Here is a 24751-nt window from a genome sequence, read left to right as displayed (position 1 = left end):
AATCAGTACTTGGTCCTCCCTAGTGGAGGCAGGGGGCTGGACTCAATGACCTCTCAGGGTCCCTTCCAGTTCTATGAGATATGGAGACATACCTATATGAAGATGGGTTGATGTCATGGAGATCAGAGTTGGAAGGTTCTATTAAAGTAGTGAGGCATAATGAGGGTAGAGGAGTTTGCAAGATGGATGTGAGACAGGCTATTCTGAAGATGGTGAAGGGCAAAGTTGGAAGAGAGGACTGTGAGGATGCTTCTATCATTATTATTGGTAATGCCCACAATATACAAGGGGCTTTCCAAACTCAAAAGAAAAGGAGGTTTCTATTCAAAGGGGTTACTCTCTGCTACTCTAGTAAGGGAAAATCAGAGCAGAGATTAGGTGGGGGGGTGAAAACGTTTACAGTAAAGCCATGAAAACAAGTGCAAAGATCTTGATTTTACTGTTTTGAATTATATTAAGATCATGACGCAAAGCACTGAGGTGGGTGATGTGGATTGAGTGGCATGAGGGGAAGAAGGTTACAGCAGAAATATTTCAGATAGAGTTGAAGGTGATTGGAGAGGGAGTTAGAAAGGAGGAGGTAGCTAAGAGGAGTGATCAAGGCATGGACCCAATGTTCTAATAGTGGGGATGATGAAGAAAGGTCATTATAGAGGAAATTTGGCAAGAAGTGGCATCCAGAGAGTGGGGTGAAGAGAAAGTTGTAAATGTGGGCTTGGGAGATTAATAATAGGAGATATACCAATCTCCTAGAACTGGAAGGGACCTTGAAAGGTCATAGAGTCCAGACCCCTGCTTTCACTAGCAGGACCAAGTACTGATTTTTGCCCCAGATCCCTAAGTGGCCCCCTCAAGGATTGAACTCACAACCATGGGTTTAGCAGGCCAATGCTCAAACCACTGAGCTATTCCTGCCCTCCCCCAACAGTGAACAGGAGAACAGTGAACAGGTCAGCACTGATGGAGAAGGAAGGGAGAAATTAGCTCTGGTGAAGTTTTGGATGGTGGCAGGACATACAGTTCAGTGTAACTTAAATATGTTTCAGTGTTCGTGGAGAAGCTAGAGTGAATATGCATTCACAGTAAATAATTTTAAATTTTGAAGCTACATTTAAGGATAGGACAGCAACAGGATAACCAAAAAAAAAAAAAGGTGTGAGCATATCCCCATGATTCCCTGCACCTCTGAATGTAACCAAATTCTAAAGAAATAGATGTGACTATTCAATGATCTTTTTAACAAGAGAGAAATTGCAGGTGATGCAGCTAGAATTTTAAGTCCTTGCAGGCACATAGCCCTTCACATAGCCCTGTATTCCGATGATGACGTTCTCAGGAACCCAGTGGAAGCTGTAATTGCCATCAGGGATCAGTTTCTCCCTAGGATGTGGTATTTAATAGCTATAAACAATAATTATGGAGGAGCAATCATAGGAGTGAAGGCCAGACCAGAGCAAAGCAAAGTTGATAGTGTTTGTCCTTATTTACTTGTTCTTCCTGTCTCTCCACTTTTATACATGGACTTTGATTTAATTTATCTTCAGTGACGTGTTCCAGAGCTGCTGCTGGCATCTAGAGAACACTAGCTTCTTCTTTCCTTTTCTTTTCTTTTCCTCTTCTCTTGTATGTTCCAAGAGGTAAATATAATTTATCAAGGGGGAAAGATTCTATTAACTGGTACCCCGCTCTTTGGTTTCTCCTAAGGGTAGTTAATTAATTACAAATTAACTCAATCTGCCTTGGCCTGTTAGGTCATTTCCTCATCATTGTGCATTTAATGTGCTTTCATTTATAGCTGAACTCGTTTTGCATGACTGACAGCTTGGTTCATAAAAAGTTAAGCTTATAGATTTTGGTTAGTGAGAGGCTGAGAAGAGCTTCTATTTGTTCAAGTGTTTTTGCAGATCACTAAACTCATTTTCTCATTGTACAAATGGCTTCATCTCTTCAGCACTTGCATGTGTGTTTCCTGCCAGTCAGCCAGCTGATAGCTGAGCAGTCTACCTGGTCTGCCTGCTGAGCTTCCAGACTTCCCATGTTACCCACCTCCATGGGACACTAGGCTGCCTCGCTCCCCATATGCCTAGCCAGATTGAGAGCTGGCTGGCTCCTTGCCCAGAATTTTTTGAAAATTTTTCCATTCTACAGAAATTTGCATTTGAGGCTTTTTGTTCTGATTCAGAAAAAACATTTTTTTGGAAATGTACAATATTCCATGGAGTGGAAATTCTGTTTCCAGTATTGCTTTGTTCACTACCAGCACAGGGGTGAGGTGAGGATGTGTTCATTAATATTTGTGGGATACAAAAAGTGGCATGTAAGAATGTCAGCGAGAACTTTTGTTATTAAAAACTTTTTGTTTGGGACAACTGTGTACCTTATTTTTACTCATTTTGAGCGTTGTGTGGGCTCTGTATTTGATATAATTTCAAAATGAGGTTAAGATCTTTTTCCAAGGAATTTAGCTTTGACTCTAGTTTGGGAGTTTCCTTTTGAACTGTGTAGGATTGCATGTGCATTTAACAGTTTGACATTTCTAGGTGTACAGGAAAGCTCATAAGTTTACATTACTTTAGGCTGTACTGTGGTTTCTTTGATTCTTTGAGGTTTGGGGTGGGATTTTTTAAAGTATTAGCTCAAAGGTCATTAGTGCTACTGGCAGAAGTAACATGCCAGCCATTGCTATGGGAATAATGGTTAAACGTTCTCCTGTTTGTACATCAATTGATGATTTGTCCCTTCAATTTAGATGTTAACCTATATGTCACTCTTCAGGGTATCTTTATTGAATATACTGGGCCAAATTAATTTCTGTTGTAACTCTATAGCTGTGGCTATAATGAAATTACTCCGGGGATAAACTGGGCTCACTGTGTTGAATCTCTTTACCATATTCCATAGAACACAATGTCTTAGGCAGGTCTCATTAGAGTCTGACTAAATAACAGGGACTTGGCTGAGTTAAAACACTGGGGAAAATGTTTGCAGGGTTGCAGTTCAGAAGCCTTCATTTTAATGTGTTTTGTCTAATCTGAACTTGTTTCATAGCAAGTAGTGATCTATCCTATAAAACCAGCTCATGGTCAGTCAGTCATCACGATATATTGTAGCATCAAATGTAATTACAGATGAAGAAAGGCCCAAGACTGTGGATCGTAACAAATGTAGTTAACCATTTGACAGTTTTGTGTTGACCTACCTCCCCACCCCCAATAGGACCATAAACTCCAAATGTAGGCATGTCCATTACACAAAATGATCACTAACATAGGTCGAGGGATGGGGACTACCCATGTGTTAAGAAAATAAATTTAAAATACTTCTTCACCAGGGAATGTACATTATTATTTTTATTGCCATAGTGCCTGGGAGATCCAGGCATTGTCTAGGATCCCATTGTGGTAGGTACTGTGCAAATTGAGAACAAAATAATGGCACCAACACCAAAGAGCTTACAATCACATAGTGTATGCATGCCTATTACAATCCTAGGCAAATTTATGTTCTCCAGGCCGGAGAAAAGTAATTAGTAGAGGAACCTCTAATGCTTTAGCCAGGGCTTTCTGCACCCCAGATGACAGGATTTCAGTCTTCTCCAAAAATATTTTAGGTATTGTGTAGAATATTTCAAGGTGAGCATGCGCACACACACAACCAAAAAACTATACACCATCAACACCCTCCATTTTAATGTAAAGGTTCAGAGTGCATATCAATAACTGAAGGATAAATAAAGATGTTATAGGTGTCCCAAAACCAGTATATGCATTTATATGCCCAGAAAATTCAGAGTTAAGGTTACACTTAAATTTCACACATTATGGTAAGAAATGACTAATTAAGAGAACCAAGCAACCTTAACTTTGTCCTGTAGTGATATTATGTAATAACACCACAATTATCATTAAGGCATTTTATGGCATGTTGTCCCAGCTTAGATTTATAAAGAGACATTTTTAATATTTTTCTCCTCAAGGTGTCATGAGTGAGATGCATTTCCTACGTTTTGTACAGATGTAGCAAATGCCTCCGAGTGTGCTTACTGCAAGTTCCCATGGGTGAATACCTTAGGTGGACATTATTATTACTCCTCCTCTTACATGCTGCAGCTGATAAAATCAGGATCATGCTGTCAAACCTGGCAAAATCTTCCCGTTTTCCACTTTAAATAGTTGTTATAGATGGTCACTTTTAATTTCAATATTATGTAGTTTAAACAAATCTGTTCTTTAAAACTCAGTGAAATATAACAAGATCAGATTCCTTTTCTCGTGAAACCCCTCCCTCCTATTAAAAGTCCAGACATTCTTTTTAGTATTCACCCTAAGTTTTCCTTTTTTTCCCTTTCATCCCATCGCTCCTTGGTGTATAGCCTCCTTGAACCAGCCAAAGGTTCCCTTGTCTCTTCTTGGAGTTTATACCTGGTAGACAGTTACCATATCCTCCCATAAGATTAGCCAATTCACACACATGTTTAGCTCCTTTAGTCTTTCCTCAAGTCACTCCTTCCACACTCTTCTGTGAATTCTCTTTGAATAGTTTAAATCTTTCTGGGACTTGTTGTGAAAGTCAGACATTTGGTTCATATTCTCTGTCTGAAAATATTTCATTGGCATCCACACAATATTGGAAGCAGTTTGAATTCAATGTACAGAATCCATTCTGTTTTTGGTGGAAGGGTTTCAGGTACTTCATCAAATTCACATATTGGCATTCCTGCTCTCCAGCCATTTTGTAAATCCAGGAGTTTTCAATTACAGATCATTGAATGTACATGGCTATAATCCACATTGCATTTATTCTGCTACATACACAACGTAATTGGGACCTTTTAGAGAGTAATAGTCGTTATGATGCCGGAGAGTGCTGCGTGTGGCTGAGGAAGTGTTTTCATCCAGACCAATACAAGAAAAGTCAATTGTTTTCTTGTGAAGTGGTGAAAATTAACACTTTTTTAGGTTTCTGGTTACCTTGAGTTAGCATGTACATTTTCTGTATTGAATCACCAAGGAAGAGAATGCATAACACTCCCGTACATCATCCATGCTTTGTCAAGATTAAGTTTGTCCCAGGAATATATTTTGCACATAATACTCAGAATCTCCAAAATCCTAATGAGAGGATAGTTTATTCTTCTTATATTCTGTAACTCTTCAGAACCTTTTTTTCTTCACTATGCAGTGCAAAGCCTGCATGCAGCTAAGATTTCCTGGAGTAACATCTTGGGGCTTATCTACAATAGAACATTTTGGTGTTGCAACACCTTTGCAGCACCTCAGTGTGCCTATAAAACACCCCATCTGCACTCAAAACTGCTTGCATTGATTGGTGCACAGCTGTTCTTGCTACCATTGCTGTTGAAGTTGAAGTTGCTCTGAAAAAAATTATCCCCATTGCAATCTACCCTGTGTCACTCTGCTCTGTTGCAATGCCAGAGTGAACAGAAAGGCTATATGTGTACTGTGCAGGGGTGAAAGTGAGCTGGTTCAGGCTGGTACTCCGTACCGGTAAGAACCCGCACCGCCCCATACCCAGCCCGTATTAAAGCACTGCTGCAGCAGCGCTTTAATGTCTCTGCCCCTTTTGCCTCCCCTGTCGGCAGCCCTGCTGGTAGGGTCCATACCGGCAGGGCCGCCGAAGGGGGAGGAGGGATGGGAAGCAACATTAAAGCGCTGCGGTGGCAAAGGGCCCTGAAGTGCTTTAATGTCCCTGCCTCATTGGTCCCCTCCTCCCCTGCAACCTCCGACGGGCTGGGGGGCCCCGGGCCCTTTAAATCAATATGGGAGCCCCTGGCAGCGTGGGCCAGGCGGCCTGGAAGGGCTGGTTGGGGGATGCTGACCCCAAGCCCCACTCCTTCCGCCTGAGGCCCACCCCTTCCGGAGGCTGGAGCGCCGCCCCCCCCCATACCATTAAGTGTCCTAACTTACTTTCACCCCGGTACTGTGCTTAATTTTGTGCAACTAGAAAATTTAAATAGATAAAAATTGAAGAAAATTTTAAAAAATAAACATTGATAGTACCGGTTGAAACTATTTTTAAAAAAAATCAAATTCTCCCAAAACTACAAGTATCTCTTCGTGTGGGTTCATTATGGTATACGGTTCTGTCACTGGATCTGTCTCTATTGGTGTGTAGCCTTCTTCTGAAGTTTGAGGGACGTCTGTACGCTGTTTGAGTTTGGATGGGGGCGGGGAATCTGTTTCTCTGAAGACTCAGACCCTGATATGAGTCTAGAAATAGTGTGATAGATGAATGACTAACATTTTTATAACTGGCGCCAAATCCATATCAAATGATTAAAGAGATTGTTTCCTGAGCTTTTGGCCAACTAAGTATAGTCGGTTTGATTTAGTAATTGGAAATGTCTGGGAAGTTACCTTAAAGTCAATGGAATTCATATGTCACGTTAGAGGGAAGGGGAGGGGGAAATGGCTTGCAACATCTGATCACCTCATCAGTTCCAAGTAACAGTTTTAGCACTAAAGATTGAATTGTGATGGTGATTCAAAGGTCATCATTCTGCCGCTTGTCAAGTTGAATTGAATTAATTTTTTCACAATAAAATGATTTAGATGCACAGCTTTGTTATTGTTTGAAGATAACCGCTAGTACCATATTTTAAAGATGAAAAGCGATTAAAATAAAAACTTCAACTACCTAAAGTCAGGTTGTTACACTGACAAATATGTCAGGAATGTATGTTTAATATTAGTGTGTAAATTTGAATATCTGTCATTTATCTGCACACACAAATGTCCTAGAAGGTATTTTAAAGCATTTTAATGCGTCTTAAATTCTCTTTTGTCTTTTCAGACAAGATGCTTTGTCTGAATTTTGCTGCATTAATATTAAACACAGCCATAATTTGAACAAGAAATTCACTTTTTACTTATATATTGGTTTAATTGCATCCAGGCTTTGGAAGCAGTGGAAATCTGTCTTCTGGAAACCTCATTCAAGGGAGATCCTGTGAATTCATTTACAAATGCCATTAAAATTGTTTTCCAAAAAATGATGCTTTTTGAACATTTGGTAACTATTCATCGTCGCTCAAAAAGAATACAATAAAATACACATTCTGTCATACAGCACCTTCTGCTGGAATGTCTGTTTTGGTGAGAGCAGACTATGGTATCAGCAAGTCTACTCAGGGGAAGAATCTATTTTTCTTTGACATTTTAAGAAGGTTTGCCCAGTACCACAAGCTTAAGGTGATTTGCTTTTCTAAGGCTGTGTGGACAGGTTCAGAAGTAATTAGAACAGGCTGATCCTATGTTTTGAAGGTACTTCTCCAAAGTAAGGTATGCAGTGTGCCATCCAGCTTCCTCAATTGTGACTACATTCCTTCAACATGTGCACATTCGTTACCCACCCTCCACCCTTGCTGCCACTAACTGCCAAGCAAGCATTGGGTTGTACAAAAGCCAGACATCAGGCAAAGAGCACAAAAAGAGTGCAGATGAGACCTGGCAGGGAAAGAACGCTCCCTTGGCACCCTGTTGTGCTGGGCCAAAGATGGGTGGGGAAGGAACAGAAACACTGAACTGGGGGGTGGGGTGAGAGAGAGTTGGGGAGAGGGTGGCTGGAGGGTGCTGAGAGAGCAGGCAGTATATGTGGAGCTCTATTACTGAAGCTGTCAGCTGTTTGTTAGCAGGGGGTCAGAGTGATGCAAATACTTAGGGAGCATGGACCTAAGTAAGGGTTTTTCCTGGGACAGAGCTGAAGGATAATTTGGTTCAAGGGTGTCATAGACAGCCTGCTCATTCAGAAGAGCTGAGAACTGAAGGCTGGTTCTAGATATACTGTGATGAGAAAAGCAGTTGAATAGGCCTTTTCTATGTTGAATATCAGGGCAAAGTTCATAGATAACACTGCAAAGGACAAATTAGAGCAAACCTGCAGTGCTCTGTTTCGGCTTTGTCAGGTACTGAGACAGTGTGCTATGTGCTTATGCAGTAATTTCTCAGAAGAGAAAGCCACACCGTATGTGAAGAGACACACTCACGTGTACTGAACTTTCTTTGACTTTCCTTTGAGCAACACGTACAATAATGCCATTTTTCCACAAACATTTACCTTACAGTTATGGGAAAGCTAATCGCAAATTCCTTGTATTATTTAAGGCGAGGAAAGGAGCTGGGCACACTATATGAACAGTAGTTCTGTCATTACTATGCTTGCAGGGAAGTGATTGATTTATAGGGAGAAGAAGCCAAGGAAATATCCCCAACTCTCTCCTGCCAACTGTCTGTGTCTCTGACTTTAAACTTGCAATAATTTCCCAGCCAAGGAATGTAATTTTCTCCTCCTCTATTTGTCTGTGGTTTGCATTATCATATGCTGAAGATAGTAAAGCACGCTAATTACCTTGGACTGCAGCTGTGAGATCTTTGCTTGGTGGCTTTCTGGTGGCAACATTTTTGTGGAGTTATATAAATTACACACAAATATATTAAAAGAACATTATTCATCTTTAATTACATGATCACGTTACTTTTTTTCTACAGGACCCCTACCTATCTAGTGCCCGGAATGGATGGTGCTCACTTAATGAGCTGCTGTTCAATATTTTGTTTTCTCAATATTATTCAATGTATGGCTCCATGCCTTATTTACCACATACTGTTCAAACCCTGCTCTGAAAACAGAATTAACTTCTTCCTGGGCTTTTCTATAGTGCTCATCACTCTAATATTGGAGTGCTTCCCAAATATTAATTTATTTTCACAATTCCCCCCTTTGGAGATGTGGGGGTTTTATTGTTATTGTTGTTTTTATTATTTTATTAATAAAAATAATATGGTAAATTGAGGCAAATATGGTAAGGTCAAAAGTATCCACTGATTTTGTGTGCCCAATATGGAACACCGAGGATATGATTTTTTTTCAGAGTGCTTAGCATTATATAGTACAACTCCCATTGACTTCAGCTGCAGTTGTGAGTTCTCTGCACTTCTGCTAATCAAACACCAGGGACTTGAGTCAGACAGAAACGCACAAACATCACCTGTGAAAAGTTTGGTTTAAGTGATTTGCCTAGTAAAATGTAGGAACTCTGTGGCAGAGACAGAGATAGAATCCAATGCTCCAAGGCAGCGCCTTACCCATGAGACTTTCTCTTCCTACAGTTCCCCGCCACCTTCATGACGCACCTTCCAAGCAGTACCCAGTGACTCCTTAGACGCCTTTGAGGTGTGGTGGATGCTGTCTGGGGTTCTCTGCTCAGTGTCCCCGTCTGGAACCCCAATTGTAAACCGATGACCCTCACTCCCATTCCATTCCATTTGTTGTCACCTGGAATTAGTTGATCCCTGATTCTCTGGGGTTATTTTTCCCCCCTGGTATTTCCCCTCTGAACAAATGAGGCCCTTCTGGTTTACTAGAGGGATCTCTTTGGGGGATCCAACGTGTACATAGGGACCAAATGAGGCAGGAGTCCTGTGGAGGAAAAAATAGTGTGTTGTCTAGAATTGGTCAAATAACTGATTTTTCAGTTTGCTGGCAGTTGGGGGGGGGGGGGGAGGAGCGGAGTTTGACCTGAACCAAAATTGCAAAAAAGGGGGAAAAAAAATTGACAAACTGAAAAAGACTTAAACAAAATCACCCCTTTCCAAATTTTCAGTCCCCCCTCCAAAACCAGGTGGCATTCAAGCTTCGCTACGATTTTTTTTTAACATTGGCAAAAAAACCATATTTTTGACTTGCCTCATTCCTGGAAATGTCTGAACCATTTAGGCTGAAATTTTCCAAAAAGTTTCAGCCTAATGCAGACACTTGGCATGGAATATTTCAGCCTGACCAATTAATCTGGCAAAGTGATAAGCAACTAAAACAAGGGTCTTATAATGGAAAGTGTCGGGTCGTGCTACTGGTCCCGCCTATAATAATAACAAAGCACTTCTAACACAGTGATAAACAGAAATATTAGATTGAACATCTTTTTATTTTTAAGTATGAAACGGGGTGAATACAACGTGTTGGCAAAGCACTAATAGTAAGATCTTATTGCATCAGCAGATATTCAGGGTCTTGATTTTTTATGAAAGAAAGAAACCCCAACATGAGAACTGGCATAGTATCCATAAAAGCAACTGAAAGGTGTGGCACAGGTAACTCTTTGATATGCTGATTGAGGAGCATAGTGCTGAGCAGAAGCCTAGAGGAAGCTGCATTTTTTTGTGTATTACAATGTGTTCTAAAGAAAGTTGCTTTTTGTCTGGTTTTTGTCTAGTTCCTTATTTGTATTAAGGAACAATGGGTTAGAACAAAGTACATACTCAAAGCAGATTTGCACACAATGCCCACTAGAAATACTAAATTTCCGTTCATGCCTTGTAGAAAACTGTAAGCATTTTGCTTTGAAATGATTCTGCTGATATACCTGTGAATTTTAGTTGGTGGTTTTCCTTCATTTGCATTGCTGGGGACATGGAAACGGGATTGTTGTGGTTAGTTCATCTGCTCCTGCTGCTTGGTCCTCACTTGAAGTTGTGATCCTCCATTAGAATCATCAGGACTATTTGCTGTGATTAGGATTATTACTTCAAATGTGAAATAAAAAGCAGGAGTAAATGAGCAAACACAAGACTCCTATCCTGCTACTGGGATCTATGTAGACAGAGCCCTGAGTCTGTGCAGAGCCCAATTGACTTAAGCAGAGTTTCATAACATAGATACATGTTTAATCAATGGAACTCCACATAGGTGCACAGACCCAGTGATAGGATCATGGCCATAGGCTTTATACTTATGCTAATGACCATAAATAGAAAATGAGAAAAGAAAGGCAAAACCAGAAAGTAAAAATGTACATCTAAACCTGCTTTTGGGTATCCCCTAATGACCCAGTAAAAATCAGTTGCTTAGTAGAGACGGTCTTTTAAAACCAAATCAAATATCACTGGCAGTCTTAGTGCAGATTTAATTGTCAGTATAATTTTCTACAAACTGAATGTGCCAAACACATCATCTCTACTTTAAGTTTATTGACTTCAGTGGAGTTTCACTAAGTATTAATCTGGCTTAGTGTCTTTCAGAATTGGCATTGATACCTTTTTAAAAACAACACCCATCTTTGCCCTGTAGCATCCAGTTTAGCACTTGTTAACACATAAGTCAGTGGGTTGTTGTCTGTCCACACCTGGAACTGAGCACCATACAAGTAGTCTCAAAATTTCTCAGTGATGGCCCATTTCAAGGCCAAGAACTCCAGCTTGTGGGTGGGATAGCGGGTTTCACTATCAGACAGTCCTCGACTGGCAAAGGCTACAGGTTTACGCTTGCCTTCCACCTCCTGGTACAGTACTGCTCCCAGACCCTCCAAACTGGCATCAGTATGCAGGATAAATGGCTTGCTTGGGTCAGCAAAGACTAGGACAGGGGCATGAGTTAAGCAAGTAATGATTTCTCGAAAAGCCCTTTCACATCTCTCATTCCACCGTGGCCCAAAGGGTTCGAAGGGGCCATAGTGTCTCTGCACGGAAGGCCCTTTATTCTTGGTCTTAGATTTGTTCTTGCTGGACTGATATCCCCTGGTAAGATCATTGAGGGGTTTTACAACTGTAGCATAGTTTTTCATGAATCTGCAGTAGTAGCCACTAAAGCCAAAGAAAGTCTTGAGTTCTCTGTAGTTGCTTGGATGGGGCCATGTAGTGAGTGCTTCTATTTTATCAGGATCAGTACTCACACCCTCTTGGGACACGATGTGGCCCACATACTTCACCAAGGTCCTGCAGAACTGGCATTTGTCAATGGAAAGCTTCAAACCATACTCCTCCAACCTATCAAGCACTTTAAGAAGTCTTTCTTCATGCTCTTCCAAAGTTCTTCCAAACACAATCAAGTCATCTAAATAAACTAACACTTGCAGTAAATTCATGTCTCCCACAACTTTCTCCATAAGACGTTGAAATGTGGCAGGTGCTCCAGAAATCCCTTGGGGCATGTGTTCGAACTGATAAAACCCTAATGGGCAGATGAAGGCTGTCTTCTCCTTATCTTCTTCACCCAAAGGGATCTGGTAGTATCCACTCCGAAGATCCAACACAGAGAACCACTGGCTTCCCAGCAAACAGTCTAAGGCATCTTGGACTCGAGGCATTGTGTACTGGTCAACCACAGTACGGCGGTTCAAGGTGCGGTAGTCAATACACATCCTGATTTTCCCATTCTTTTTACGTACCACCACAATGGGCGAGGCGTATGAGCTGCGGGACTCTGTAATGATGCCATTTGCAACCAGCTCTTGAAGATGTTGTCGCACATCTTCCATCTCGGAGAGAGCAAGCCTCCTAGATCTCTCTCTGAAAGGTCGGGAGTCATGTAGTCTGATGTTGTGCTCTACTCCTTTTGTGCATCCCACATCCCACTCATGCAATGAGAACACCTTGGGTCTTTCACAAAGTTTCCTCCTCAGGCGATCTTTCCACTCCTCGGACAATGGTGAATCTCCAAAGTCAAACTTTGCTGGGTCTATTGTTGGAACTTGAGTCTCGCACTGGGGTTTTACAATTGATTCAGGCTCGAAGAGGTCTGCTATCTTTTGTCCTTGCTTCACAACAACATCTCTACTTGTTTCATTAGCAATCAGTATAGTCACCTTTTCCTGGGCTTCAGCAGGTAGGGTAATGACTCCACTGGGGACCAGCACTCCTTCCGGGAGCTCTCCTTCAACTGGCTGCTCTATCATTGCTAATGCCCCTTTACTGCCTTTCAGCCTGGTACTCATGACAAGCACCTCCTGCTCTGTCCTTGCGGGCACTACTAAGGGGGTTGGGCCCATGTACTTCAGTGCCCCAGTCGGTAGCTCAGATGTCTCCTTTTTAGCACTCTCAATCTTCCTATAGGCTTCAGCACAAAGCGTATGGATCATCAGGGTACTCAGGTACTGGTCCCCAGCCCGTCGTCTGCAGTAGTCCGCAAGCACCTTGAAGAGACTGGAGTTGGTCCCTATCAGCACAGACACATCAGAGGTCCCTTTAGGGTCAGGGCATATTAAGGCAGCTGTGTCTACCTCTTCCGTTACCCCAGCAACCTCCTCTGGGAATTCCAGGTGCACTATGACATACCCTTGGTAGGGGTATTCATCCATGCTGAGGCCACACAGACCAATGCCAGTCAGTGGCTGTATAGGCAGGTGCCTAAGCATCTGTTGGTAGAATGACCGAAATATAATAGTCACTTGAGATCCAGTGTCAAGCACGGCTTTACACTCCGCCCCTTCAATCCTCACCATGACCTCTGCTCGAGGCCCTATCAGTCCTGCAGGGATCCCAGCTGGACGGTCTCTTTTGGGGGAATCTTCAAATCCTGTAGGTCTGGGTGGTCTCCGTCCCCAGACCTTCTGGCCGCTACTGGGTCTCTCCCAACTGCTCCTCAGCTTTTCATACACTAAGGAGGGGTTCTCTTCCTTATGGCAGTTAGCAGCACTGTGCCCATCCTGACCACACCGGTAGCAAAAGAATTGCCCTTTCCCCCTTCGCCGGGGTGGGACAGTGGCTCTAGATACTGACTTCTCCATTGTCATAGTCTGAGGCTCCTTATTCCTGGAAATCTTAGCTCGGTCAATGATGCTTTGCAGCTCAGCTATCCGTTTTGTCAGGACCTGCATTTGTTGGGCAAGTTCCTCTGTGGTGCTCACCATCAGTACGCTGGCCCTTTGCAGTGGCGTTGTGCTGCCTGGTTCCAATGTTTGGGCTTCCCAACACTCGCTGACAGTCTGCCTTTCTTCCTCTTCCCTGACCTCCTTTATCAGCTGGGAGTAACTTGGGGGATGTTCCTGCCGTTCTCTTAGTCGGAGATGAAGTAGGATCGGGTTCTGATATTGAGTCCCTCTTACAACTTGAGCCAGTCTGGTCTGATCCATCTGCTCAACAGTCACTGCTCCCCTCATAACAGCTTTCTGAAGCAGTCTCTCCAGCCTCTGTATATAGGCTGAAATTTTCTCACCCCTTTGCTGTCGGGAATCAAGGAATTTACAGTAACTGTCTTCAGGGCTCTCTACGCTCCCAAATGTATTATCAAGGGCCTTTAGGCAGTCCTGCACACTAACCCCAGGGTCAATTAGCTTCAGGGTGCGAATTACATCTAGTGCTGGGCCACTAAGGCTGTCTATTAGACATCTTCGCTTTTCTACATCGGGTACGGCCCACTCCCGCAGCTTTTCAGTGGTATGCTCCAACCAGGGATCAAACTCCTCTTTCCCATCAAATAGCCTTAACTTACGACAAGAGTTTGACGTAGCATATGCCAGCACAATCTTTTCCAATATATGCCCCAGTGCTTTTGCCCAATCATAGGCTGCGGCTGCCGCCCCTGAGCTAGAGACTGCAGGACTGGGGCCCATCAGACCCGACATATTAGCCATTATACCAACAGTAATTTCCTCAAAATATAAACACAATTATTTCCCAATACAGTGGAACACTCAACATGTGCTTGCGAGGGGTACTGACCCAGGGATCCTGGACGAGCCCCCCAAAAATGTAACCCTTCTGCCGGGCCGAAACAATAGCAGCAAGGGCCGGGTTCAATACATAGGGGTCCCTTCCCCACAACATAATGCAAAACCAGCTCGAACCCCCACCCAGTGACCTGGGAAAATCTTACACACACCCCTGGGCGCCTCGAGGAGGCAATACTTCCCCTCTCGCAAGCACAGAGTCTTGGTGTAGCAGAAAAGGTTTAATCACATAAGATAAACAACAAGCATTAAATTGGGAAAATACCTCAGCTAGAGTTCATAGGTCAAACCGTGAGCAAAGACCCACCCCAGCACATTGGGCCATGTCCTTCTCTCGGGGTCCTTGAGTCCAGCAACCCCCAAATCACCCACAGTCCCAAAAGTCCCACAATCCAAAAGTCTCTGTCCTGGGTCAGTGCAGCCCCAGAGTTCAAGAGTCTCTCTGCAGCGGTCCCCCTCCCCAGCCTGGGTAGAAAGGGGCACCTTACGTGGTTTTGGGGCCAACTGCCCTGCCTCTTTGTGGGGTTCTGCTTCCCCTTGTCGTCCCCACAAACAGCTCAGCTCCGCTTGCTCTGTGGGCTGCTCCGCTCTGCCAGCTGCTCTGGTCCACCAGCTGTCCTGTGAGCCACTCCAGCCGTCTTCGCGAGCTGCTTGGCTCCACTCACCCAGTGGCTGCACAAACTGCTCCACTCCGCTCTGCCAGCTGCTCTGCTCCACGGTATTGCTTCAGGCTCCCCCACTCATTAGCACAGTACTTAGTGCTCTCAGCTCAGCAAGTCCAGCTCTTCAGTGATTTCAGCTCTTAGTGATTCCAGCTCATAGTAGGGGAGCCCCAATGCCAGTGAATTCAGCTCAGTAACCTGTATCTAGATTCTTAAGGGAACCAAAAATTAACTCTGACATTCCACAGTGGAGAGAGACACAGGTGGAACTGGTGCTTCTGGCTCACACAAGAAGCCTGCACCACCCAGTACAGACATCTGTCCACAGCCTCTCTCCTTTCAATGGGTTTTGGAACCTATGTGCCCCATCTAGCAAGCGCTATCCAGCTGACAATGAAACCCCCCATCACAAGACAATTTTGTAGTTCCCCATTTACCCAATCAGGGTGACAACATTTCATTCCTCCTGCCCCAATAACAACGAAATTGGGGCTCCCACAGCTGTGAAAATAACCATCCCATGCTGCTTTGCGGTATGCTAAGTGGGGTGGGAGGGCCCATGCAAATAACTGAAATGCTAATACGAATACTTGAAACTTCCACTCTGCACTCCCCATAATCTACCACCAGATGTCAGGGTAGAGCTCATCCTGACTCTGCTTACACAATGTTGGAGTTGACAATACTTTTTCTTGTATAAAGAAAACACTTTTTAATTTATAAAAACTCTGCTCATGAAAACATTTTGATTTGTTTTTCTCTCTTGTATTAGGGCAAATATGCTGTGGCACATTTTTTGGTGATGACTATAAATATATGCCATAATTTTGTGTGTGTTTTTGAACAATAAAGCCAGATGAGACACTGAAGAACCAGCTAATCTGAAGGGTTTCATGTTTAGACATTCTTAAGACTTTTTGCCAGGTTTTCTCTAATAGAAATAATTCTCATTGGTTTCTCATTAAATGAGACAACAGTGTGCTGTTTAAATGCCTCAAGCATGACACACGGTTTCTATAAATGTGGTTTAGTGAAAGGATTTTTGAATTTGGATGGACTCCTGCAGCATATTTCTATAAAAATGTGAATGGGAGCAGCCAGGGTACAAAGGTAGCTAAGAATTTTTAGTAAATTTGCTAAGATCAGCCAAAGAAGATCCCTTGGACAGCCCAATCTGAATGCTTAATGGCCTATCCGTCTCACAGTGAAATGGGCACTGACAAAAACTTGGGAAAAATAAAATGTGAAGACTTTTTTTTTTTTTAAATTCATTTCTTCTGGAGTGAGGTGATCGACATCTGGCCATCTGATGGATCAAGGGTTTGGAAAGACAAGCAAAAGTGTAAATCAATGTAGTTCTGTGTTCTGTGGAGCTATTCCTGTTTACACCAACTGAAGAGATGTTCCCACATGTTTAGTTTTTCTTTCCATTTTCTTATTGTTAAAAATAGGTAACGTAGAAGCTGGGTTTTTTTCAAGTGGGTTTTTATTTTCCTGGGAATAAATATTTGTGACTGTGAAATTTTAGTAATAGACAGCAGTGGAAGCAGGAGTCCTTCTTAAAACTGTGGACTAGGTGCAGTAGAGGCACTTGTATTGTTCGTGTTCCCACACCATTTCGCTTGTGGACCTATTCAATACTGAAATGCCAAGTATGCTAAATTATACATGATGGAGTGATATGGATGGTTTATCTATGACTGAACAGAGTCACTAAATTTTATGCAAGACTTGAGGCTGTACTTGAATCCTCCCATTGGCAGTGGAAAATGTGAGATGAGATGTTTCCCCCCAGTCATTTAAACAGCTCTCTGTTTAGCAGATTTGCACACTCAGAATAAAATACAATAATGATAAAAGCTAGGCAAGAATTTTTCATTTTTCAAGTGCTTTATTAACTGAGATTCCTTGACATTGGAAGGGCTGTGATTTAAGCTGGGAAGTGTTATTGTGGGAAAACAACTGGCTAGAGCAATAACAGATACACTTGCTGCATTGTCCCTGTTCCTGATCCTGTTGACTTTAGTGACCCGTTCAGCCGCCAAAACCATAGAGAGTACGGCCCTGGCGCTTCAGGGCATAAACCACATCCATAGCCGTTACAGTCCTTCGCTTGGCATGTTCAGTATAAGTGACAGCATCGCGGATCACGTTCTCCAAGAACACCTTCAGCACTCCCCGGGTCTCTTCGTAGATCAAGCCCGAAATACGCTTCACCCCCCCGCGTCGAGCCAAGCGACGGATCGCTGGCTTGGTAATACCTTGGATGTTATCCCGAAGCACTTTACGATGGCGCTTGGCGCCCCCCTTCCCCAAGCCTTTACCACCCTTACCGCGACCAGACATGGCGAAATCAAATCACACACAAGTTAATAAAGATTAGGTTCAAGTAACACTTCAAATGCTTTGGAAGCGAATTCAGAGAACTCTTCAGTGCTGCAAAGCTGAAATCAATAGTAGAACAAAAGGTTTAAGGTTCGAGCTGCACTCAAAAAGCTGGAGACAAACTCCAATCTGGAGATTGGCATTGCCTGTATTGTGTTCATACATCCAAAAGGCATGTTCTGTTAATTGCATTTTAGCTGCAAGGAATGCAGAAAACTTAATGCAGTTGACAGATGGAGAAAGGAAGAAAGGTTAACAACACAGGATTGGTAAAGGAGTTACCTGGTAAAACTGAACATATTCAATCAGCAGGGCTAGATGAGCTGCACACCAGGAGTTTAGATGTATTGGCAGAGGAAATTGCTGAACCTCTAGAAATATGTTTCAATAATGTATAAGAATTTGGAGAGGTACCAGATAGTTTGAAAGGTAAATGTTATATGTGTGACGTTGCACTCTATATGGTTTTATAAAAATATGCTAATGAGTGACTATAATGTAACTGGAATATGCTTTGTGCAAAAGGTCTCTTGTAAGGTATCATTACAAAGCTTATAATTTACTAAGTGTAATCATCCTATTTGTATAAATATATCACTCTTGTATCTGAAACTAGAAATATGAAATATAACTCTGAGAGCCTATTGTAATTATGCAAAGTGTGGGCCATTAATGGTGGTTTGGAATTTTGATGACTCCCATTAACCAGGACAATTGTCTGCAGATGGGTGTGTTTTATCTGTAATTCTTCCTGTATACCTGTGTGCTGGCAAGTGGGCAATGAAGTCTTGCAGTGACATGTGATCATGTCACCTGAACTGGAATCCATCTTTAACCTGGTGTCTTTCCATTGAGAAGGAGGGGGTGGGCCCAGAGAAGGACAAAGGATTCCCACCTTATGCAAAAGATATATAAATGGGCAGAACAGAACAAAGCGAGGGGGAGCCATCATGAAGAATCCCCTAGCTACCACCTGAACTGGAACAAGCAGCTGTATCATGGGAAATAATTGTGCCCAGGCCTGGTAGGTGTCCAGTCTGAGGAAAAAACTTACTGAAGCATCTTTGAGGGTCAGGTTATCTGTATTCAGTTTAATTAGACATAGATTTGCGTGTTTTATTTTATTTTGCTTGATGACTTACTTTGTTCTGTCCGTTACTACTTGGAACCACTTAAATCCTACTTTCTGTATTTAATATAATCACTTTTTACTTATTAATTAACTCAGAGTATTACTTATTAATTGACCCAGGGTATGTATTAATACCTGGGGGAGCAAACAGCCGTGCATATCTCTCTATCAGTGTTATAGAGGGCGAACAATTTGAGTTTACCCTGCATAAGCCTTGTACAGGGTAAAACAGATTTATTTGGGTTTAGACCCCATTGGGAGTTGGGCATCTGAGTGTTAAAGACAAGAACACTTCTGTTAGCTGCTTTCAGGTAAACCTGCAGCTTTGGGGCAAGTAATTCAGACCCTGGGTCTTTGTGGGAGCAGACGGGAGTGTCTGGCTCAGCAAGACAGGGTGCTGTGGCCCCAAGCTGGCAGGGAAGGCAGGGGCAGAAGTAGTCTTGGCACATCGGGTGGCAGCTTCCAGGGGGGTTCTGTGATCCATCCCGTCACAATATGTACCAGTATCTTTAAAATGGAAAGCCCAGGAAATTGCTGATCAATTAGTTTGACTTCCATACCATATAAAATATTCCAACATAAATTAAGAGAGCAGGATTGTGAATACTTGGGAGAAAAGACAAATAGTAGGGGATTCATATAAATTAGATGATGCTGTCAGGCTGTCTGGAGTGACTCACAACTGAGAGTGCCAGCCTCAGGGCAGACTGTTACAAACCAGGGCACAAGCCCCAACTGGTTGTCTGTTTTTTACTTAGATTTCACCAACCAAGTATCAAGTGTGAACTCTTCAAGCATTATAACAGCCTTAAAATGGAGTCACAGACAGTCCCCTTGGGCACTCTGGTCTGTCTTGCCACCCAGGCAATCCTGTCTTTGTGATAGATGATCCCTTACACCAAAAGTCACAACAATATTCAGGTTACTCCCAGTCCCAAAGGACCAGTCACTTATCCCAGGTCAATTGTACCTCAGATCTTGCATCAAAGACACTTGTAGCCAATCCTGTAAAAACTAAAGATTTATTAACTAGGAAAAAGAAATGAGAGGTATTTACAAAGTTAAAACAGGTAAACATACACTCACAAATGAATTTGTCTTAAGTATCAAAAAGAAATAGAAGCTGCTGTAACATGCAAGCTCTGCATGTCTATAAGCTCAAATGTAGTGCCCACTCAGAAAATATGGCTCATGAGATATTGTGTGTGAATCAGAGTCCTGGCATTATATAAGAGCAAAAACCCACTACTGTTGAATACTTATGATTTACTGGGGTAATTAAACCAGGCCAGTGCTCGATTGTGCCAGGCATTGCACAAATGTATAATACATGGCAGTTTCTGCCCCAAAGAGCATAAATCTTTGATGAAATTTGAAGGGCCCATCTCCAGAATGGTATAACTATTGGGAATTCAACATACAAAGACAGCTTGAAGAAGTTTCATTTTTTTTCATTCTGGGAAAAATGGAGATTGAGAGCTATTGCATTATACTGTTTGAACCCCTTCAAAGAAACACTGTCAAGAAAAGATTATTTGAGTTATCTGAAAGTGGTTTAAAAAAGGGAGAAAAAATGGCCTACAGCTAAAATTGGAAAGAATTAGACTAGATAACTTGATAAGGTAACTGTTCTTTTCCATCTACCATGAAGTTCACATTGTACCTTAGGAAAATGGCTTGAACAGGGAGAGGTTAGGCATGGCAATAGACTGCTGAAAGACATAGTGGAAACACTGTCAGTGTTACTCAAATGGGAATTATAAATGGAAATGTTTGGCATGACATTGAGTTGATTGAAGTGAAAAGGTCTAATTATTTATATTTGCCCTGTCAGTGACGTTGATTTGCAGAAGGACAAGACTGAATGAGAAAGAGGCTGATGATGTGTGAGCATGTTAAAAGTGTATGATATGTATTTGGAAAGCATGCTAAGCATGCCAGAGTTTCAATCTGTGTAGAAGGCATGTAGCTAAAATGTTAATTCCTATCTTTCTCTTTTCAAATTTTTTCTTGTCTGTCATTGACTAAAATAGAGTTAGTAGATCATGGGTATTTTATGTGTGGATAAAATGTATTTAAATACATTTAATAAATTGAGTAGGTTTTATTTGGAAACTGTTCTTTAAGTGAATTGTAAGGAAATTAAAAGCTTTCTTGTGAAGTCAGGACCAGGTTAAGGAATCTAGTGTATTAAATATACTTTGAAAAGCAGTAAATATACTGTGAAAAGTATGCTCTTTTTAAAAAAAACAAAAACCAAAAAAACCAAAAACATAAGGGCAAACATTTGCTTATTCAAGGACGCAGTTATTGTCATTTGTGTGATTTACTGGAGAAATATAGAAACTCTTTTTAAACTGTTACGACATACCTAGTGAGTGTAAATTGTCAAAGCTCATCTTTTTAAACGTTTGTGGAAGAACATAAGTATTCATGAAAGCAAAGAATGAATACAGGAATTTAGGACCTCACATAGAGTCTAATCCAAAGCCCATTGAGTTAAATGGAAAGGCTCCCATGGGCTTTGAATAAGACCCATAGTGAGGAGGGATTGTCCAATGGTTAGAGCATTGGTCTGAGAGACTGGGGTTCAATGCCTGTTCTATCACAAACATCCTGTGAGACCCTGAGCAAGTCGCTTAGTCTCTCTGTACCTTAGTTCCCCATCTGTAAAAAGGGGGTAATAGCACTTCCTTACCTCACAGGAGTGTTTTATCAGAGTATGAGGTGCTCAGGTACTACAGTGATGGTGTTCATCTAGGTATCTAAAATAGCTTATCAGTGCCTGCCTGCCTGCATGCACTATCTTCCCCTAGCTCTGCATAAGTGCAACTCAGTATGGATTGAAATATAGCCTCTTAATGAACCTTCCCCAAGTAGGTACTTCCAGCTGTTCTGAATTTTGGCAGAAGTATGGTGATTTTGTGATATGGACACAAGCCTATCCAGGAAACATGAATTAGACCACCAAGGTTGCTTTCTTCTGTGACACAGCATAGGCTTGAAACCAGCGATTTAGCTATAAAGAAGTGAATGTCTCTTTGCATTACCTGCCGCCTCAAACTCTACTCAAACTCTTGCTTCAAAGAACATCATTCCTTAATTATTTTGTTTGGATAACCATAACCAGGCATAGAAAAGTACTGCAGCGGACATATAGATGCAACCTCAGTGCTTCAGGCAGGGCTGTGATTTAGTCAGTTCAGGTGCTTAATTCCTTCTAAACATGCCAAGATACAGCACTACTCACAGCTGGTAATTTTCACTTCTTGCCAACCCATATGTTCATGGTTTACTATCTATGGTCATGGTCTGTAACTAGAGTTGATCAAAATTTTTCTAAGGTTTTTTTCCATTTAATAATGGCCCTTTTATAACTGTTTTTGCAAGAAGTTGGAACACTGTCAATTGTTTTGCTTTACATTACATTTTTTAATCAAAATGTGTTCTGAAAATATAGAATAACATTTACAACAAAAATGTCAGTTACCATAAACCTGTTTTGTAAACAAAAACAAAAAAGAAAAATATTTTAAATGAAAAAAATACAAAACTAAACATTAAAAAGGGTTTGTTTCAAACCTTCTAAACAAAACCAACTTAATGAAATTAGTTTATTTTTCAGCCATCTGTATCACTGAATTCTGATGCATGCTAGGCAGAAGAAATGCTGTTACATAATATTTACTTTATAGTATATAATTACGTTGCTGTGCATGTGCTTTGGACATACAAGAAGAAAAAGCTTGTGGCCTCAAGAACTCTCAGATACTGGCATGTGATTTCCATTGACTTCAGTGAGACTCATGCACATGCATTTTGGGGCAGAGTTTGGCTGAACATCAGACTGGATAGCCAAATATGACCCTGGATTACAGTGGGTGATAATGTAAAGAGCTGGAGAGAGACTCATATAAACATAGGTAGGGAATTCTGCTTTTGATAGCACATTGCTTTTTTTAAAGAAAGAAGATGCTGAATCATTGTTTCAGAAATTCCCTTTTGTTTCCTTTTAAGAATGATCAAGTGTCAGTAAGAATAGATAGGACTGGAGAAGAAATTAAATGGGCCACTAAACAAAGAAAGTCTAGATAGACGCCTGCATGATTTCACTTTATTATGAAGCATTTACTTTCTGGAAATACATGGAAGACTGTTTTTTGGCTATCACTTTTAGAAAATCCCTTCTAAACCATTTTCATGAAAGGCTAGGAGCTCACTGTAACAAAGGTTTCAAAGCTGATGTGAATTTTTCCCCATTTATTTATTTATATACACTAAAAGTATCAGGATGGATTTGATTTAAATCATGATTTAAATCACTAGTCAGGAAGACTCGATTTAATCATGGATTTCTTACATAAAAGTGCATTCTTGTTGGTTGTTACCAACCTGAAGATCCTGCATGTTCAGACATGTTCCTTTCATCATCTTTGATGCAGCTTCCTCCGGAGAAGGAACACTTCTCATGATGTTGTTTCATTCGGGCAATCAGGCCTTGCATTTCTTTGTTGCACTGTTTGCGTTTTGCATGCATGCCTGTCTTACCCACAGGTAGAGGAACTTCATTAAAATATTCCCAAACTGGGTCTCTTTTATGGACTGCTGCCATTATAGGTTTTCCCTTTTAGTGAGAGAATGGTGTGGTAGATCTCAAATCAATGAAGGCTACACTCAGAAAGACCTCAAGACTTCTGGAATATGCTGCTCAAACAGTTGCACTTTTGTTTCTACTGCCTGTCCCTCCCTTCTCGCATTTATCTCGACACTTCTCCTTGTCCAGATCTATTCCGCCCCCAACAATCATCTATTGATTGAACTTTTTGAAACTTTGCACTTTTAGAGAGAGGTAAGGGATTGACTCTGTACACAAATATGCAGAGGGACAATAGGGTTGAGGTCTGTTGTTTCTCACCTCTATTTAATTAATTAAATACATTTTTGCTGTTAACAAGCATGTTATCTCTGGAGACACAAATCCACAGTTTGAGAACTGCAAAACTAAGCATCTCAGATGGTATCTTCTAGGCTGAGCACTGAGTCCCATTGGGTAGATTGAAAGGTTAACCTAAATAATCTATACAGAAGCCCCTGGAACACCATAAGATTGGGTCCGTAATCCATGACCTATTGGAATTCATTTAAAAAATTTTTCTTAAACATTTCCTGAATATATTGTCTCATACTATAGAATTAGAATTTATAACCCATATTCCATTGAGATATCTTTGAGCTATAATGTATCTTAATTAAAACTATCTTTAGATTGGTTTTTTCCTCAAAACTCTGCTTTAAATTTAAATAATTGATTTTTATCCACCCTGGAAAGTATTCATCAGTGAACCGTACTTGAGTTGGGGAAATCCAGTAGGACTGTAAGGACTAAGAAAAAGATTTTGCCAGTGACTGTAGGCCAGACAAACGAAACAGTGCCAAAATCTTAGTGAATGGTTTAATTGCTTTTAGAGGTGGTTTGAGTTAGAACAACCCCTTTATGCATTTCCAAAAGTGAATTATCCTAGTGCAGCTTTGGAACAGTTTTGCTAATTGCAGGCATGTGTCCAGTTTGGGAAAGTGATAGTAATTTTCTGTATTTAGCCAAAAGCTATTTAAACGGATTAAGATTTCAAGAAAAATTTAAAAACCCCTCCGTTTCAAATATTTTTGAAAGGTGAGGAATAAATGAGGAGATTCATTTTTTAAATGTTACATGTGGTATCTGCTCCCCATTGATGCTGATTTTGAGGCAACACTAACAATATGTGACACATATAATAAAGTGCATCACAATCCTAGATCTCAAAGTGCTTTCCTGAACTAGGTAACCTTTAATCTTCACATTGTGCAGATGAGTAAATTGAGGCAGAAATAGGGTAAAACATTCAGAAGTGTCTGTTGATTTTGATTGCTCTATTTCAGACAGCTTCAGGGGTTCCGTGCTTCTGGAAATCGGGCCTTAGTTACCCAAATTTGGGCAACAAAAATTGGTGTCTTGTTTTGAAATTTTTGTTCTTACACTCTCCGAGCCTCAGTTTCATAGAATCATAGAATCTCAGGGTTGGAAGGGACCTCAGGAGGTCATCTAGTCCAACCCCCAGTGTGCTGTTGTCC

General features: G+C 41.4%; 2 protein-coding genes across 7 annotated transcripts in view; one reads left to right on the top strand and one right to left on the bottom strand.

Annotated features, from left to right (window-relative positions):
* The window catches only part of THSD4 (thrombospondin type 1 domain containing 4), a 645198-nt gene that overhangs the window by 112777 nt on the left and 507670 nt on the right, over positions 1 to 24751 (top strand). The window lies entirely within an intron of this gene.
* Positions 17158 to 17485, bottom strand: LOC123344208 (histone H4-like). Its single transcript, XM_044980130.1, has one exon. The coding sequence runs from the start codon at positions 17467 to 17469 to the stop codon at positions 17158 to 17160; it is 312 nt and encodes a 103-aa protein (XP_044836065.1). The 5' UTR covers positions 17470 to 17485.

This window comes from Mauremys mutica, chromosome 11, assembly GCF_020497125.1.
Source record: "Mauremys mutica isolate MM-2020 ecotype Southern chromosome 11, ASM2049712v1, whole genome shotgun sequence".
Classification (NCBI taxonomy): domain Eukaryota; kingdom Metazoa; phylum Chordata; order Testudines; family Geoemydidae; genus Mauremys; species Mauremys mutica.
The sequence above is the reverse complement of the archived record's forward strand: the minus strand, read 5'-3'. Positions and strand labels throughout refer to the sequence as shown.

Excerpts from the sequence above, each read along its gene's own strand:
- LOC123344208 (XM_044980130.1), bottom strand. The coding sequence starts at position 17,469 with ATGTCTGGTCGCGGTAAGGGTGGTAAAGGCTTGGGGAAGGGGGGCGCC.